The sequence below is a fragment of the Gossypium raimondii genome, chromosome 3 (genome assembly GCF_025698545.1).
Source record: "Gossypium raimondii isolate GPD5lz chromosome 3, ASM2569854v1, whole genome shotgun sequence".
NCBI classification, from domain to species: Eukaryota; Viridiplantae; Streptophyta; class Magnoliopsida; order Malvales; family Malvaceae; genus Gossypium; species Gossypium raimondii.
Window position 1 is genome coordinate 17428593 of NC_068567.1, and position 17542 is coordinate 17446134.

Genomic DNA, 17542 nt, shown 5'->3' on the forward strand with positions numbered 1-17542 from the left:
TAGTCATAAGAAAGTTTAGTTATACAAAAACTAATTCTTGTTTAGATTAATTAGAGTTTTATTATACTTAACTGTTTTATTTGGATGTAATTAGCTAGTCTATATAAAGGTTTCTTCATTATTCATTAAAGGAAAATTGATACATTTATTAATAAAGTTTTCAACCATTGGAGTTAATTTCTTTCGTACAATATTGATTTCTTGTAATTTTTAGAAGTGGTTTTTCTTCTTGATTTTTTTTCAAGGAGTCATGGAAACCCATTCTTCATCCTTCAAATTGACAAGGATTATTTCTTGGAGGGTTTATTAGATCCATTAATTGAATTTGTGGGGGTTTATATCTAAAAGGGTTCAGTTGGACAACTATTTTCCTCAGTTGGACAACTATTTTCTATCCATATCTATCAGTTTATTGGATCCATCTTCCACCTTTTAATTTTCATTTTCTTTATTTATGTTCTGAATTTTTTTATTCTTGAATTCTTCTTTTAGTTGTTTTAATTTTCTTTGTTTCTTCTTTCAGGTCAGTTTCGAATCTATTTTTCGAGTCAAACAACTTGAATTTCAATCTTGGTCCCCCCTGTCATGTAACTTTTGGTTTGGGAGTCTTTGCACTACTAACATCAACAATAGAAGGCTCCCAACTAGTCAGCAATGCTTTCTAGGCTTTCTCGTCCAACAAATTGATAAACATCCTCATCCTCATCTTCATCCCAATTGTTAGTGTTAAGTTGCTTGTTAGTTGTATGTTAAGTTGCAACTAAAGGAACAACTAAAAGAGTAAATAGTAGAGATGGACATACGACTTGGTTACTTAGTTTGGAACCCTTTCCTTCGTTTGTCAAGCTTTGTCAAGAAAGTAATCTACCATGAATCAACAACAAAAGATGCTATTTAAGTTCAACTCACTCACCAAGTTGCAACCTCACTACTGCACATCAACTAAGATCACTTTTCCCACTAAGACTCTTTTCTTAAAATCTTAGCTACAAACTGAATATGAAAAAGTTTATTTACGAGTATTCTTGTACTAAAAAAAGTTCATCTTAATGACCAAAATTGGTGCTTTCTAATTTGCTCATAACACAATAGACAAGTGTTCTTTAAATGGGCCTTGTAGACTTGTAATCTTTAGTTAGTGTGAATGAGATATGTTGTTGGAATGGTGCTCTAATCGATCCTCTATATGGCATCAAATAAGTAGTGATCTTATGCATTTAAGCTTTTATAGATTCTGGATTTTCTTAAATATGGTAACATTATCACATTTAAATTATTCAATTTAAAGTCATTGCTTAATTAATATTCAACACGATGAAATCCTTATATTTTTGCTGCTCAAAATCCTTAAAATATAAAAGAAAAACAATCACACAATTTATATTAAAATATACCAACAAGTTGCACAGTGAAACAAAATGAGCAACTTACACCAGCAAACATGGTGTATTTCATTTAACATAATTATACTTAATATACAAAGAAGAGACTAAAAGTTTAAATCTCATCACTTATAAAAATAATTTTAAAATAATCAAAATTACAGAAGACTGATTTTTTACCTATTTAATTTTGATTTTGTAACAATTGAAAGTATTTTCTATTGATTCGTTGATTTCTCAATTGGTATGATATCGAATGGGCTACCAATTTCCAGAACTTAATCACTTATGTGGATGATATGGGAAAAATGAATGGGCTATCGATATTATATTCAGGATTGCATTTTAGCCTTTCTATTGAAAATTTAGACAAATTAGCCCCTCTATGTTATATGAGTGAACAAAACAACCCTTCCGTTAAAATCGCATTGTTAAATGTTTGTTTTGGTGTTTATATGTAAGGCATAATAACAAATTTAACTATCAATCTTTACATATTTATTCAATTTGATCCCTACTTTTTATTGGAAGTAAATTAGAATTTTTTTAACTAATAAGGCTAAAGGGTAAAATGGCCTTAGTAACAATTTTTAAAAAAAATCCTTTTAAAATTTAAAATTATTAAAAGTATAAAATCATAAACAAAATTATTTGTTAAAAATAACAATACCGCCCATTAAAATCTAAAAGTTATAAGATTTAAAAGAAATTGACCCTACTCTTTTAATGGATCGGTATTGTTATTTTTTAATAAAATGTAATAATTTTTTATAATTTTAAAATCTAGAAGGGTTTAATTTATTTTTTAAAATTTGTTACTAAGGTTTTTTGACCCTTTAGCCTTAGTGGTTTCAAATATTTTAATTTACTTCTAATGAAAAATAGAAGCCAAATTAAATAAATGTGTAAAAGTTGAGGCACAATTTATTACTATACCTTATATATAAATACCATATTTTATTGGATAGGTTATTTTGCTCACTCATCTAATATATATGGACTAATTTACTTATTTTTAAAATTAAAAAACTAAAATGTAAGTGTATAATAAGAATTTTAACAAAAGTGAAGCTTTCCATTCCCTATCAAATTCACATAATTATTTAATTATATATATTTGTAGTTATTGAGATTTCTTTAGTACAACTGCTCTTGTTGATTCCAATTGTCTGGCTGCTTTAAGAGTTTCCGAGAATCAGTCAAGAATAAAAAGTGATCCTCAAAATAAAACAATATTAAAAATTATATTATATTAAAATAATTCTAAAATTTTAGTACATGTGTGTACAATAAATTTTTATGTATTTAAAATCCATTACATGACTGTATTTAATTGATGCCTTCAAATTAAAATTTTAATATATCCTAATATAATTTTTTTAAAGAAAATTGCAAGTTTCCTGAACTAAACTTCAAATCGTAGTAAAGCTAAAATTTGTGGTTATGGTCATACTACGTTAAAATTTCATTATTATTTTCCTGATAACAAACTTAATCATGAATTGCAAATTGGATTATGAGTATGTCATAACAATAATCATAATATATATATATATATATATAAAAGACAAAGATGCTTGCTGTATTCATGCATGGCCCATGATTATTTATTTGTTAAGTAATAAAATCCCCATGGATTAATGATAGACGTAGACAATTGATAATGTCCAAACTTGGGGGGGGGGGGGGAAGACTCGGTCTTCAGGCCATTGGCAATGACCATGATGAACTCCAAGAGTTTTGGTTGATTGAAAATAAAATGATCGTAGCCTTCCCTAACAAAATCTTTTTTTTGTTTGTTTGTTTGGAGCTTGTCGTCGAAGCTAATCTATCTCTATAAAAATGAGTGTAATGCACCAAACAATCTTTGTGTTGTTACAAAGAGCTGTCTGTTAGTTGGTGCAAATCGTCTCTCCCATTTTTCCTCAATCATATATGATAAAATTTCTTCCCCCCTTTTTCCTCACTCTGCCTGTCTTAATTTTTCAGAATCTCAGAGTTGTGTTGCGCTTTTTTGTCTTCACAGTTTTCCGATAAAACATGGGATCCGATACTTCCGAAGTTGCTCTTGATTTGTTTCCTTACCTTAAAGTCTACAAAGATGGAACCCTGGAGAGGATCGCAGGAGTAGAAGTAGTTCCCCCAGGGCTTGATCCCCAAACCAACGTCTTATCCAAAGATATCCTTATCGTACCCCAAACTGGCGTCTCAGCACGGATTTACCGACCCAACTTTGTTATTAAAGATCAAAAGCTACCCTTTGTAGTGTACTTTCATGGCGGAGCCTTCTGCGTAGCTTCGCCAGCTTTTCCAAACTATCATAACAGCCTCAACAAGCTGGTTGCCGAGGCCAATATAGTAGCTCTTTCTGTCGACTATAGGTTAGTCCCTGAGCACCCTCTTCCTACCGCATATCAAGATTCATGGGCTGCACTTCAATGGGTGGCTTCCCATAAGGAAGAAGATGGCCACCACCATGAGGGTTGGATCAAGGACTATGTGGACCTTGACCAGGTGTTTTTGGTTGGTGACAGTGCTGGTGCAAACATTGCACACCACTTAGCTTTTCGGATCAAGGAATCGGATCTGGGTCAAAGCTTCAAGATTCTTGGCATTGGAATGATTCATCCTTACTTTTGGGGAACCAACCCGATTGGATCAGAGACTGCTGACGGGTTGAGGAAAGAACTGGTAGATAAGTGGTGGTTATACGTTTGTCCATCTGATAAAGGGTGTGATGATCCGTTTATCAACCCGTTTGTGGATGGATCCCCGGATCTTGCAGGGTTGGCATGCCATGGAATCCTTGTTATTGTTGCAGAGAAGGATATATTGAGAGATAGAGGGAGGTTTTATTATGATAAGTTGGTGAAATCAGGGTGGAGAGGGAAGGCAGAGATAATGGAGAATGAAGGTGAGGATCATGTGTTCCATATATTTAACCCTGATTGTGACAAGGCCAAGAGCTTGATGAAACGCTTGGCAGCTTTCCTCAACCAAGGTTCAGGGAAGGGCATTGTTGAGTGAAAAACTATGGGGTTGTTTTGTAATAAAATAATTTCATTTTCCATCCCAAATGTATCATGTGTTTGTCAAAGATTTCTTTTCCATTTTACCTTTTCTTAAAACCTTTGTTCGCTTTATTCAATGTGGTTCTACTTCTTTTTTTCTTTTTGTTGTAATGTGATCACTCTAACCTAAAACCGTTCAATGGCACTTTGGATCTCTGCAAAAAAAATCCAGCTTAATTTGACAAAATTATTAAATAATGTGACTTCTTAAATCAATTCCTATAATTATAATTTTGTGTGAACTTTCTTTTTTTGGTTGTTAATATCTAAAAGTTGTGTACTCATTAATTTATTAGGTTTCTCTGCTTTCTTATAATATTATTTTTTAACATAAAGCATTCAGAAAAACAAAAATACTGAATCTAAAATTTAACACATTTTAATGCAGTTAATTCAAGTAAAAATACCATAGAGATTGTTATATTAAGAATTGGTTTGCATTTGATTTTTTACTTCAAAATGAGTAAATTAGTTCCTAGACATTAGATTAAAGAGTAAATTATTTTTCTATAAAAAATTCATCTATTTCACGGTTAAAAACTAGCGATTGATAGAATAACCAAACAATTACGTCATGTGTATCTCAATCTAACATATATGGACCACTTTTTAATAGTAAAAATTGATGAAATTTTAACAGAACATGATTGCTCTTTCATCTAATGTACATGGACTAATTTGTCCATTTTTTAGTAGAGAAGACAACATGCAATCCAACTTCTAGTATAAATACTCCTTCATACTTTTAGATAAATATGTAGACATCAAATATGTTTGTTATAGATTCATCACTCCATCTATTCTCATGTGTATTTATTTTTAGATAAATATCAAAATTATAAATAAATTTTGATTCAATTTGCAATGTCATACATGAATTTTAAGTTTATACGATTTTACATGAAATTTTAATTTAATTCAAGTTTCAAAATCACTAATATTTTAAATTAGTATCATTTTACTTTGATTTATTGCATTCCAAACAATTATATTAATTTATTATAAAATAAATTTATATATATTCATTTATTTAAATATGTACAATTGAATCCAAATTTCATGTATACATATCAACTACAATTCAAGTTTCATGTGTACAATTACACCAAATCAAAATTCATGTATCAAATTACACATTAAATCAAAATTCATATATAAATTTAATATTTGTCCTTTTTTTATTTCTTATTTCCAAGCTGCCATTTCACCTGAAGAATCTCATAACAGGGAAAATAAGTACGAACACATTAACCATGCCTAACAGCCAAATGAAACATCCTTCCACACCTACGTACACAGGGCGAATGAGAGGCATCTCGAATTTAACAAGGCAACTTGATAATCACTTGGCGCTTGACCGACAATTTGTCCTATGATATCAACATGGATGCAATTCCTGAACTTGGAAAGTGTTCAAGGAGCGTCTAGAACACGACTGTGTCGAGCATAGTTCCCAAAGTTTGAACTATGTTCGAGGACATCAAGTTCGAAACATGTTCCTCTAAATGCTTCTTGGCATCTTGCCTCCCAACATTTGCGATTGCCCACTTCTCAGGAGGCAATTCATCTTCCTCTTGGACAGCCTTATTGTATTTTATAGCTAAATTTAGCATTTCCTGCACATAATAAATTCAATCAACATCATAAACTACCTTATGGAATATAATTTTCATTATATTAAGGATATAAATTTCCCATTCATATTTGAACTCTTTGAGAAACATAAAACCATAGCCCACATACATGAGACCGCGGCTCCTTTTTATGGGCATTACTAAAATTGACACAGTAAGGGATTATTAATGGTTTTCTTCCCTTTCAAACCAAGGGTCCTCATCAAGCACCTCGCATCAGTAAGGGACAACATGAAGAAATGCAACACGCATCAACAGTTTAAAATCAGATGAGACATTCCCCATATAAAAGAAGCTATTTGATAAATGATAACAGCCAGAGTGCGCTTTTGGCACTTACTTGGATAGAAGGCTTATTAAGATGCCCAAGATTGGATCTTGTCTGGCGTGGTTCTTGGCCAAGCATCATGGTTTGTCGGTTGATCAAACGGAATGCATCGATCACCAACTTCCCTTTAACACTCTGAATTGGGTCCACCACCACTGCTACAGCCCTTTGATTCAAAGCTTCAAAACTCTGCAAGCAGTAACAGATTTTAACAACAGATAGACTAGCTTTCATTCATCAAAACAGTTAAAAGGAAAACAAAAACCATAAATGATCTTCACTTAGAACATCAAAAAGGAAAAGATAAACTAATTGACAGAGGACAGAAAAAAAAGCATCAAAAGTTTTCCGGGAAGGAGAAGAGAGGTAGGTTATAAAAGAACATTAATTACACATTAATACGGCACATTATTCAAACTCACATCAGTCCTCCCCTATACATTACAAGACTGGAACCATTGTGCCCTAATAGTAGTAACAATTAAGGATATGATTGTCAAGTAATCACCAACCCTTGATAGAAAGAGAAATAATTGAAAAGTAGATAAACAAGAATCATAAGCAATAGTAATGAGTTGAATATTTCTTTGTCAAAAAAGAATGATGTGACTAATGAGTTGTATACTAAAGGCTAGTTCTTCATTACTTTTGAAAAGTGCTGTGGAAAAATACTTTTAAGAGTACTTTTAAAAAGTTTAGTTTAAAATTTGAGTGTTTATAATTGCTGTCAAAAAGTGCTTTTTAAAAATAAAATGTCCATTTTAGACATGTTATTATCAAGTAACAAATATGTATTTAAATAATATTTAAATTAGTTAATATTATTATATTTTAGTAAGAATATAAAAAATTGTTATAACTTGTTGTTAATATTTTAATATATGAAATATAAATTTTAAATATTTTAAGCAATAAATATTAATTTTATAAAATTTAATTAGAATATATAAACTATATTTTAAATATTTAAATATAACCATTAAATATTTGTAATTAGTATTTTAAAAAATATTTTTATTTTTAATTAATGATTTTAACACAATTGTAATTAAGCACCAAGAAAAAAATAAAAATACCATGTTATTTGGAGGGGTGAAAAAGTAATTAAGCACCAAAAGTGTTTTTGGAAAAGAAAAAGCTAAAATTTTTATCTTCTCCTTTTCAGAAGTGCTTTTCAAAAGCAGTTCTGAAAAGCTAAAAATTTTAGTTAAAAGCAACTTGTTCTTCACAGCTTTTCTTTCAAAAGTATTTTTTTTAAGTAATAAAAAATTAGCCCTAACACCATCAGAAGGAGAAATTATAAGGTGGGCCCTTCCTACTTTATCAACCATGGTCTCCAATAATATAATGCCACGCAAAGATATTACTACTTGCCATTTTTACTAATAACTTCTCTCAAAATTCAAAAATTTTACTTCCAAACCCCTCTGCAATATTACAAAAAAAAAAAATTAACTGCATTTTTGAAAAACCCAACCTCAATTAACTTTTCACTTCTATAATTTATCACTGCATCTCTACACCCTTACCCATCAAATGCTTAAAATGAAGAGAAATTGGCAAAGTGTAATGGACAACGACTCACCATAAAGCACGGATAAAGGAATTCATCCATTTTTTTTTCCAGTTTGGACTAAAGGAGTTCATCCCAACCTTCAAAGTATATCAAAACAAAGCAACAAATACCCATTAATCCTTCATATCCCCATACATTAAAGATTAAAACTCTGGCAATCTGTTCTCAGTGTCCTTCTTTAACAAAAAACAAAAAAGAGAAAATTAAAAACCAAAGAGAACCCTGGTAATCTGCTCTTGGTATCTTTCTTTAACAAAAACCGAGAGAGAGAGAGAGAGAGAGAGAGAGAGAGAGAGAGAATGAAAAACCAAAGAGAACCCATAAAAGGAAAAGAGATTTAAGGAGAGAAAATGTTGTAGGTGCAGTAAAATTAGTATCAAAATCAATGGATGGAATTCATCGTCCATTAGTTCTTGCCAATTCTTCATCAATTTAAGCATTGATTTTGTGCATTATGTATGGAGAAATGGATGATTGATGGGTAATGTGTTATAAAAAAATGCAGTGATTTTTTTAAAAATTGCATAGGGGTTTGGTAGCATAGCAAGGTCAGAGAGAAGGGAAGCTCATGGGTAGGAATATGCAAAATTTCTGAATTTTGAGAGAAATTATTAGTAAATAAATTACATGTAAAAATAACCTTACTTGGCATTATATTATTGGAAGGAACCATGGCTGACATGGTAAGAAGGGCCTAACTAATAATTTCTCCAACAAAAGACATAAAGCTCATGACTGATAAGAATATATTCTAAGTTATAGTAACATAGCAAGTTGGTAGTACGTTTATGCTTTACACTATGCAAAAAGGTTATGCACCACCTGTTGTGTGTTTATGTCTACACCAGAAAGCCAACAGCCAAATCCAGGATGTGAATGGTACCAACCCACCACCATCTCTGGCCTGCAAAACCAAACAGCAGCTCACAATCTGGAGATAGAGGTCATCAAGAAGCGCAAAACCATCTAAACTTGCCATACAAATGCTCTCTCTTCAATGCTTGAGTTTTTCCACGAACTAAAATGAGTTAATATGAATAAACTAGAGAACAATTAATACCTTCCTGTTTGTTTGAGCATGTCAAGCATATTTGTTTGAAAAACATGATCCACTGCTTCCACACTTACACCTGTACCGCTCTGTGGCATTGCAAAGACTTCAACAACACGCACAGTGTACTCATCGACGAACTCTCCCAACATCAAACCCATAACTTCCATGGGAACTCCAGCTCTTCCTATAAAATATTCACATTAACCAAAAACAGAAACATGACTACAATTTTAAACTCTACATCCCAAAATTTGAAATTGAAAAACAGCTCATGTGTTCCAATAGGCAAGTAAAGGAAAGCAGATCGGAATATTAATTTTTTATTATTAAACCCTAAACTGAAAAACCAAAGTAAAATAAATCCATCGATTGTTTGTTATATTTCTAGACGAAACTACAAGGCAGCGAATCCATAATCAGCTAAGCAAATGAAAAAAAAATAGTTTAAAAAAGCAGAAGTTGAGAAGAGGAGAGAGAAATTCACCGTGCTTGAGCATTTTGAGGAGGGCGAGAGAGGTATGTAGACTTGCTCCGACGAGTCGAGAGTCGGGGAATCCGGTGGCGGGTGACCCAACGCGCCTCCTGCACCGGCGAACATCCTCTTAAATCTGTCCATGCTTGACTTGTAAATCGGACTTTTGGGAACCTTTACTTAGTAGCAGGACAAGGACCTCTAAATCTTTTGTTTCTTTTTCCTTGGCTGATTCACAGCTTATCGGATATTTTTGTAATACTTGGATTTAAATTCATAAAATTGTGTATAAGAAAATGATAAAGGTTTCAATTCGAGAACTAAAGATAAAACTGTTGGGAGATATACTTTCTATCTATAACCCCAAATCCGCTTAAGTAATCCTCTTCATTATTAAAATAATATAATAAGATAATTAATGGTGAAATTTTAAATTAGTTCTTAAATTTTAAAATATTTTAATTAAATCCTTAAATTATCATCTTGTTTCAATCAAGCACTTTAGTTAACTTTTGGTTTTTCTTTATTGTTTCATTCTCTCTTTCAACTTTTTGTTATATGTTCATCGGGGACATATATCACTATCTAACTGCGACACATGTTACTTTTTCATTTTTTTTTATTTTGCATGATAAGTGAGACACTGATAAAGAATGATGTGGATGAATGTGGAAGCGGATCGTAAAATTTGTCAAAGTCACAAATTTATCTTAGATCTCTAGACGAACGTAAACTGAAATGAGAAATAACGAAAACAGATTAGTTGTCACAAAAGAGAGTCAAACGAAATTAAAACAAAAGAAAGATGAATCGACTTGTAGAGAGTCCAAAAGAGAACAAATTAGGGTTTCTTGGATGGAAAGAAATCGTTTTTAGAACTGAAGAAAACGCCCCAACCAGATCTGGAAAAATAAAACACAAACAGATTTGTAAGAAGTGATTTTAAAGACAAAAGCAAACTGTTTTGTGCAAAAATGCTTGAAACAATAAGAAAGATTTAAACTCCTAATTTTGATTTGTTTCTTGATGGAACAAGATAAGAGAACGTCTTTCTTGAAGCAACTTTAACCTAGAACGAAAATAAATAAAATCAGCAAGCCAAAACAGTAAGAACTAACTTAAATAAGCAAGAAACGATAAATTAAGGATAGAAAAGAGAATATGACATCCTAAGAAGCCTTGGAAATAATAAGAATCCACAACTCCTCTCAATGGCTCTAATTCCCCCTCTAAGAAAGAGATCTTGGCAAGAAAAAGCTTGAAGATGATTACCACAACCTGAAAAATTGTTAAAACAGCTTCTAAAAGAAACTCAACAGCAATTCTTGAAGAAAAACTCAAAGAAAATTATTATTAACTCAAAAAAAACATAAATCAATTGTATGTGTGTAAGGGTGAACGTCCATGCTACTTATAAGCCCGCAAAATAAGTTGTAACAGTCCAGTTTTAGTTTAATCGGAACAGTGGTTTCGGGACCACAAATCTGAGTAAAAAAATTTAATATTATTTTTGGTGTCTACAACATGTTAATTTATATGTGTGATGTTAGGGATTGTCGCGATTAAGCAACAAACAAGTAAAATAGCAGAAGAAATTGAGAAGATGAACACACAAATTTAACGTGGAAAAACCCCTTTAAAGAGGATAAAAACCACGGGCAAAGATCATTTTACTATAATGGCAAAAGAATGAAGAGTACAAAAGATGGAGATAAAACTAAACCCCGAAAACCCGAAAAACAAAGAACCCTCAAAATGTAAACACAAAATTCTCTGAATGTGTTATGAGTTCTAATCTAATGGGTGTTTTTTCTAAGGTTGTAAAAGAGCCTATTTATAGGCTAAATTCATATGTCAAATAATAATAAAATAATCTAAACTAATCAGTGTTTGACTGAAACAAATAAACAGAGTTTAACTAAAAGATTATTTCTCAAATTTGACTAAAAATAGGAGTCATATTTAACAAATCTCCACCTTGACTCATATTTCCACAACGCAATCTTTGCCAAAGCCCGCCACAAGCCTATTTTGAACTATGCAGGGAATTAACTGAGTCGAATCTGTGCTTAGAAACTGGAAGACTTCTAGCCTTCGACTTGTACATCGCCAAATCAAAACTAACCCGGTCTCGATTTTCACGAACACAAGGTTCTAACTTTTCAAAACTCGCATCCAAAAGAGAACTCTCTTCAACGAAACGGTCATACATTTTTCCTCCTATGACCAAGTTGCCTCGCTCCAAACGAGTTGACTTCGACTCAGAATTCAGACGAGGGACGCTCGATTTCACCGGTCCACCGAGAACCTTCCAGAATATAAAGACTAGCAGTTCTTTTACCTTTTAACAAAACGAGAGCTGCACGAGATACTTTAATGCCGCTTGACTCGATGTTGATTCTGCATCCTTTTGAAGTCTAAAATACTCAAGGAGATGAGATTCTTTCGTAAATCAGGTACATACCTGACATCTGAGAGTGTCCTAATCGTCCCATCGTGTATCCTAATTTTAACAGTACCAATACCAATTACCTTACTAGATGAATCATTTCCCATGCGCACGACTCCACCTTCAACTGAACTGTATGTAGAGAACCATACAAATTTAACGTGGAAAAACCCCTCCAAAGAGGATAAAAAACCACGGGCAAAGATAATTTTACTATAATAGCAAAAGAATGAAGAGTACAAAAGATGGAGATAAAACTAAACCCCGAAAACCCGAAAAATAAAGAACCCTCAAAACGTAAGCACAAAATTCTCTGAATGTGTTATGAGTTCTAATCTAATGGGTGTTTTTTCTAAGGTTGTAAAAGAGCCTATTTATAGGCTAAATTCATATGTCAAATAATAATAAAATAATCTAAACTAATCAGTGTTTGACTGAAACCAATAAATAGAGTTTAACTAAAAGATTATTTTCTCAAATTTGACTGAAAATATGAGTCATATTTAACATGTGAAAATTTCATGAATTAATTTTATTGTTTGTGTGCCGATTTGTGAAAAAGAATTTAATTGTAGAAAATGCAAAAGTTATGTGCCATTTGTTAAAGTACAGAATTGACATGGCTTTTTAAGTATGAGGTCCTTATGATGCAATTGGACTATGGAATTAATGCATGGACAAGTAAGGACATTAGTTAGTGGGATTTTAATGTTATATGACTAAGGCTAAATTGGTAATTGTCTTATTAATATGTATTAAATAAAAGAAAACATGAAAATAGCCATGCATGTTCTTTATTTCTGGCCGAATGTTGAGAAAGAAATTAAGCTTTTGAGCTTTTAGGTATTCGGCACTTTGGAGCTCAAAATTAGGTATGTTTCTTGTTCGGTTTTTGATAATTTTTACGTTTTTGAGATCGTTGCTTTGTATACTACCTGGCTCATGTTTTATTTTTTGGAATTGATGATGATTTTGAGAAGTGCCATTGTTGATAATGTGATGAAATTGTTGTTTGATAATGAAAAATAAATTTTTGATGTTAGATTATTATGTTTAATTAAGTGATTTTTAGTGAAAAAAATGTGTACTAAGGATTTAATTGTGACTTTTGTAAATTGAGGGGACAACATGTGAAATAAATGATAAAAATGGGTGGCTAGGGACCTTGGGTAGATTCGACCTAACTAGAGTGGGTTGAAATTTTGAATATTTTGAGTTGTTTTGAAATGGGGACTAAATTGAAAAAAAATGTGAAATGTTAGGGGCTAAAATGAAAATTTCTCATTTATGTGTTTTTGGAATAAATTTGAATGAAATCTGTTATTAAATAGCTAAATTTGAATTTATTTAGATCAAGAACAAAAGAAAACGGAATTAGATCGGGAGAAGTCGAAAGTGGTCGAGTAGTATTTCCATCCACTTGTCTTCGTCCGAGGTAAGTTCGTAAGTAAATTATTGAAGTTAAATTTACTGTATTTATTTTATGTATTGTCGAATCTAAATGTGTATGTGTACCCTATTATGCTAAATTGTATTTGACAAATGATGATTAATTATGAGTTTTAATTGGTTGATTTACGACATCCGAAAGTCATACGAACTACAGAAATGCTGAAATGTGACATCGTGTAAGACCACGTCTGGGACGTTGGCTTCAATTTGATATTTACGTGTAAGACCATGTATGGGGCATTGACGTCGTATATGATTACGTGTAAGACCCTGTCTGGGACAGTGGCATCGTTGTTTGATTACATGAAAGACCACGTCTGGGACGTTGGCATTTTACGAGCTTTTTAAGCCGATCGAGTATCTTTTCTTTGAATCCATAAGGTATAACGAGAAATCATATGGTAAACCTGAATGTGAGTTTGAATTAAATAATTCAGGTACGTTTAAGTTATACGAAATTAGAAGTAAAGGTAAGTAATATGTATAATATTAAAGATAAATTAAGTGTATAAATATGATTATATATGTATGTGTACATGATTAGTTGATTTCGTCCTACTGGTGTAATTTTTATGAGTTCTTTGAAAATTATATACTTACAACTTACATAGCTATTTAAGCTTACTGTGTGTTTGTTCATTCATTTCTTTTTTAGATTTTTGGAAGCTAGTTACGAGCTCGGGGATCTTCAAGGAAGTCCGTCACACTATCGACCTCTATCTCGGTATTTTAAAAGCTTGAAATTTTGAACATATGGCATGTATAGGCTAGCATTTGTTTTGGTTGGTCTTGAATACTGTAGATATTTAGCCATGCGAAAATGGCTTGGTTTAATACTAATATGCTAATGTTTAAGAAATTTTGGAACATGGAATATTTGTGTGGTACTTAGTATATGAATTTGGTATGATGCAAAGATATATATATATATATATGGTATGATTAGTTCATGTTGGTAAGCTTTTGTAGGGATGAATGATTTATTTTGGTTGTGTTTTGTTAATGATGTTACAATAATGTATAATCGGCTATGAAGTAGTTCATTTTAGAGGTAAGATTTGTAGCATATTTGTGTGATGATTGATTATATAATTTGGCTTAATTGAAGTAAAATTGTTGATTAAATGTTGTCCAAATATGGATTGAATGTTGTCCAATTGTTGATTAAATGTTGTCCAAATGTTGATTTAATGTTGTCCAATTGTTGATTAAATGTTGTCCAAATATTGATTGAATGATGTCCAATTGTTGATTAAATACTGTCCAAATGTTGATTTAATGCTGTCCAATTGTTGATTAAATGTTGTCTAAATGTTGATTGGTTGATGTCCAATTGTTGATTAAATGTTGTCCAAATGTTAATTAAATGTTGTCTGAATGTTGGATAATTGTTATCTGTTTTTGAGCAAATTAATGTTGTCTGAATTAATGCTCATATGCTATTTAATTTTTGTTCAAATCAAAATTGTCCAAAACATGGTAGGTTACCTATGTTTTGTCTTAAATTACCCATATGCATAACGTATAAATTACAGTTTTTATAAACTATTATTGTATTGCGTTAGCCATGATCCGTATTCAATTTAGAATTGGCTTTGTTTTAGAATGTTATGCACATGTATATATCTTATAAAATGATATGCTTGATAATTAGTTAAATATATGGATTGTTCTTACTTAGTATGCATATGTGCATAGTTTTTTTATAATGGCATGGCTAGAAGTTTGCTACTTAAATAAATATATGCAATGGATGATTTGACACAAGCTTAGTGAATATGATGTAATGATATAAGCTTGAATATATATATTGAATATTCAATGGTATGAATATAATAGTGAATAGGTTCAAACTATTGGCTTGTAAAACATGATTAGTTTTAATTGATTAAGTAATGTATAGGTGTGAATGTGATTTATATGATTGGGCTATTAATTACTATTCGAGTTTCTTTTTAAAAAAATTTCGTGATTGAGTTAGTCAAATTTGTGCATAATTTATAATGAAAGATTGTTCTGAGTTGTGTTTTAATCGGTAATGCCTCGTAACCCTAATTCGGCGATGTACACAGGTTCGAGGTGTTACATAAGTTTTCCTAACCCTAAGGGAGTAACTAACATGAGAACTCATCAAATAAAAAAAACAAAATAATTCTAAGTGTGGATTTTTAATAGGAATTCAGCCAAATAAATTAAATAGGCTCTTTGGGTTGAATTATTACATGATGATCCACCTATTAAAATAAAATTGGACCTATACTTTAAATATTTTACAATTTGGGTCACTTTGATAATTTGACCTGATATCCAATTAAATTACTTTCCAAACATCAGGATGGGCTTGGAGACATCTTAATGGGCCATTTTTCAAGAACTTGGTCTTGTAATCTGTTTGCTCTCGAAATTGGCTCGTTCAAGCTTATACATGAAATCCGATGCGTCTTGGCTACAAGATTCGGTTTCTTGGACCAAGATTTCCAAGATTTGAAATCTTTATTTTCTTGATTCTTGAAATTGTCCGAAATAGCAAAATTGGACCAAGATTCGGTTTCTTGATTTTATTGAAAACAAGAAAGTGAATCTCGATTTTCTTTTTCGGTCGTGTGCGCATCTAAGGTCTTGGTAACGAAGTCTTAGATGGTCCCATTCAATCTTGCTCGGATTTACTTGGCCTTCGACCTCGTTATTAGGCCATGAGGAAATTTGAGCACATCACATTCATAAGCCTTATTTTGGTCCTTGAGACTCGCATCATTCCCTTCTTCCTCAAAAATTTTAATCCTCGAATCGAGCAGATCTATTTGATAGGCGTTGTCATTGATCTGCTTGAGTACTTGGAAATGCCCATCTCTATTATGGCCTTTGAATTGGACCGAGCTACTCGTATTATTCCCCCTTCCTCACGAAGATTAGTCCCCGAATCTTTAACTGCACAAAAATAAAAAGGATTAGAGTAAATAATGAAAAAATGAAAAAAAAATACTTACCTAAGCTCTATTGTGTGCAAAAACTATCTCCAGGATCAAAGGCATTATTTTGATCTTGCAAATCAACTTCGATCATGTATGTCTCCTTTAAAAACAATGTATCAACACTAAACAAAGAAGTGTTAGGTACATGAGTCTTCAAGTAAAAAATAACCTATAACTTTCTTTTAATATACACGGTCATCCATAAGAATTTCCAATGATGAGTTAAGAATTTCAGATAATTATAAAAATCAAGAAGTTTAATAGTGTTATGTAAAAATTCATCGTTAAAGGTCAAGATAAAAACTTTTGTTGCAAGAGAAAATATTTAAAATGGTTTAAGAAAACTTATTCACGGTCATCCATAAGAATTTCCAACGATGAGTTAAGAATTTCACATAATTATAAAAATCAAGAAGTTTAATCTTATTATGTAAAAATTCATCATTTAAAGGTCAAGATAAAAATTTTGTTGCAAGAGAAAATATGTAAAATACTTTAAAAAACTTATTTAATGCAAAAAATTATTATTATTATTAACATTTACAAATTTAGATAAACCCATAAAATCAGTTGAACTGTCAAACCAATGTTTAATAAAATTTGACCAACGAGAAAGCATGTTGTAAGGAAATATTTTACAAACAAAACCAGTAGCGTATTTATAAAAAACATTCAAGGTATGTCTTCTTAAATCAATTTCTAATGTTTCTTTACCTTTCTTACCTTGTAGCACTTGTGGGGAATTATCAATGTTCAACTTACCTCTTTCCCAAAAGTAAAATCATCTATCGATGGTAGAGAAATATAACTGAGAGTTCGTCAATGGATCCATGAAGTCCTGCAATAAAGAAACACCACTAAACCCTAAACCCTAAAACCCTAAACCCTAGGGTAAGTTAAAACATAATCATTCCTCACTTTTGTATGGGTATTTTCTTTCTTTTCATATTCTTTTTCCTCGTGAGAACTCTTCAATTTTACCTCATATGGATTTTCACTCACCAAATTTGGACCATCAAGTAGACTTTTATCACTCAAGGTCTCTTTTCTCTCGGTCTTTTCACATGATTTTTCTTCACTTCCCATATCCCCTTACAAGTATTATGAATATTCAATTCAGTACACTACATCTCAGCAGGAGAACATGACGTT

At 31.6% G+C, this 17542-nt stretch overlaps 1 protein-coding gene and 1 pseudogene across 1 annotated transcript; one reads left to right on the forward strand and one right to left on the reverse strand.

The window, feature by feature from the left end:
* Window positions 1-3211: 3211 nt before the first annotated feature.
* LOC105797339 (probable carboxylesterase 2) lies at window positions 3212-4582 on the forward strand. Its single transcript, XM_012627327.2, has one exon. It carries the CDS (start codon window positions 3423-3425, stop codon window positions 4407-4409), a length of 987 nt encoding a protein of 328 aa, XP_012482781.1. The 5' UTR covers window positions 3212-3422; the 3' UTR covers window positions 4410-4582.
* An 874-nt stretch (window positions 4583-5456) lies between these two features.
* Window positions 5457-9875, reverse strand: LOC105797340 (26S proteasome non-ATPase regulatory subunit 14 homolog; annotated as a pseudogene).
* Window positions 9876-17542: the final 7667 nt, after the last annotated feature.

What these genes read in the sequence shown, in the direction of transcription:
- LOC105797339 (XM_012627327.2), top strand. Translation starts at nt 3,423, where the DNA reads ATGGGATCCGATACTTCCGAAGTTGCTCTTGATTTGTTTCCTTACCTT.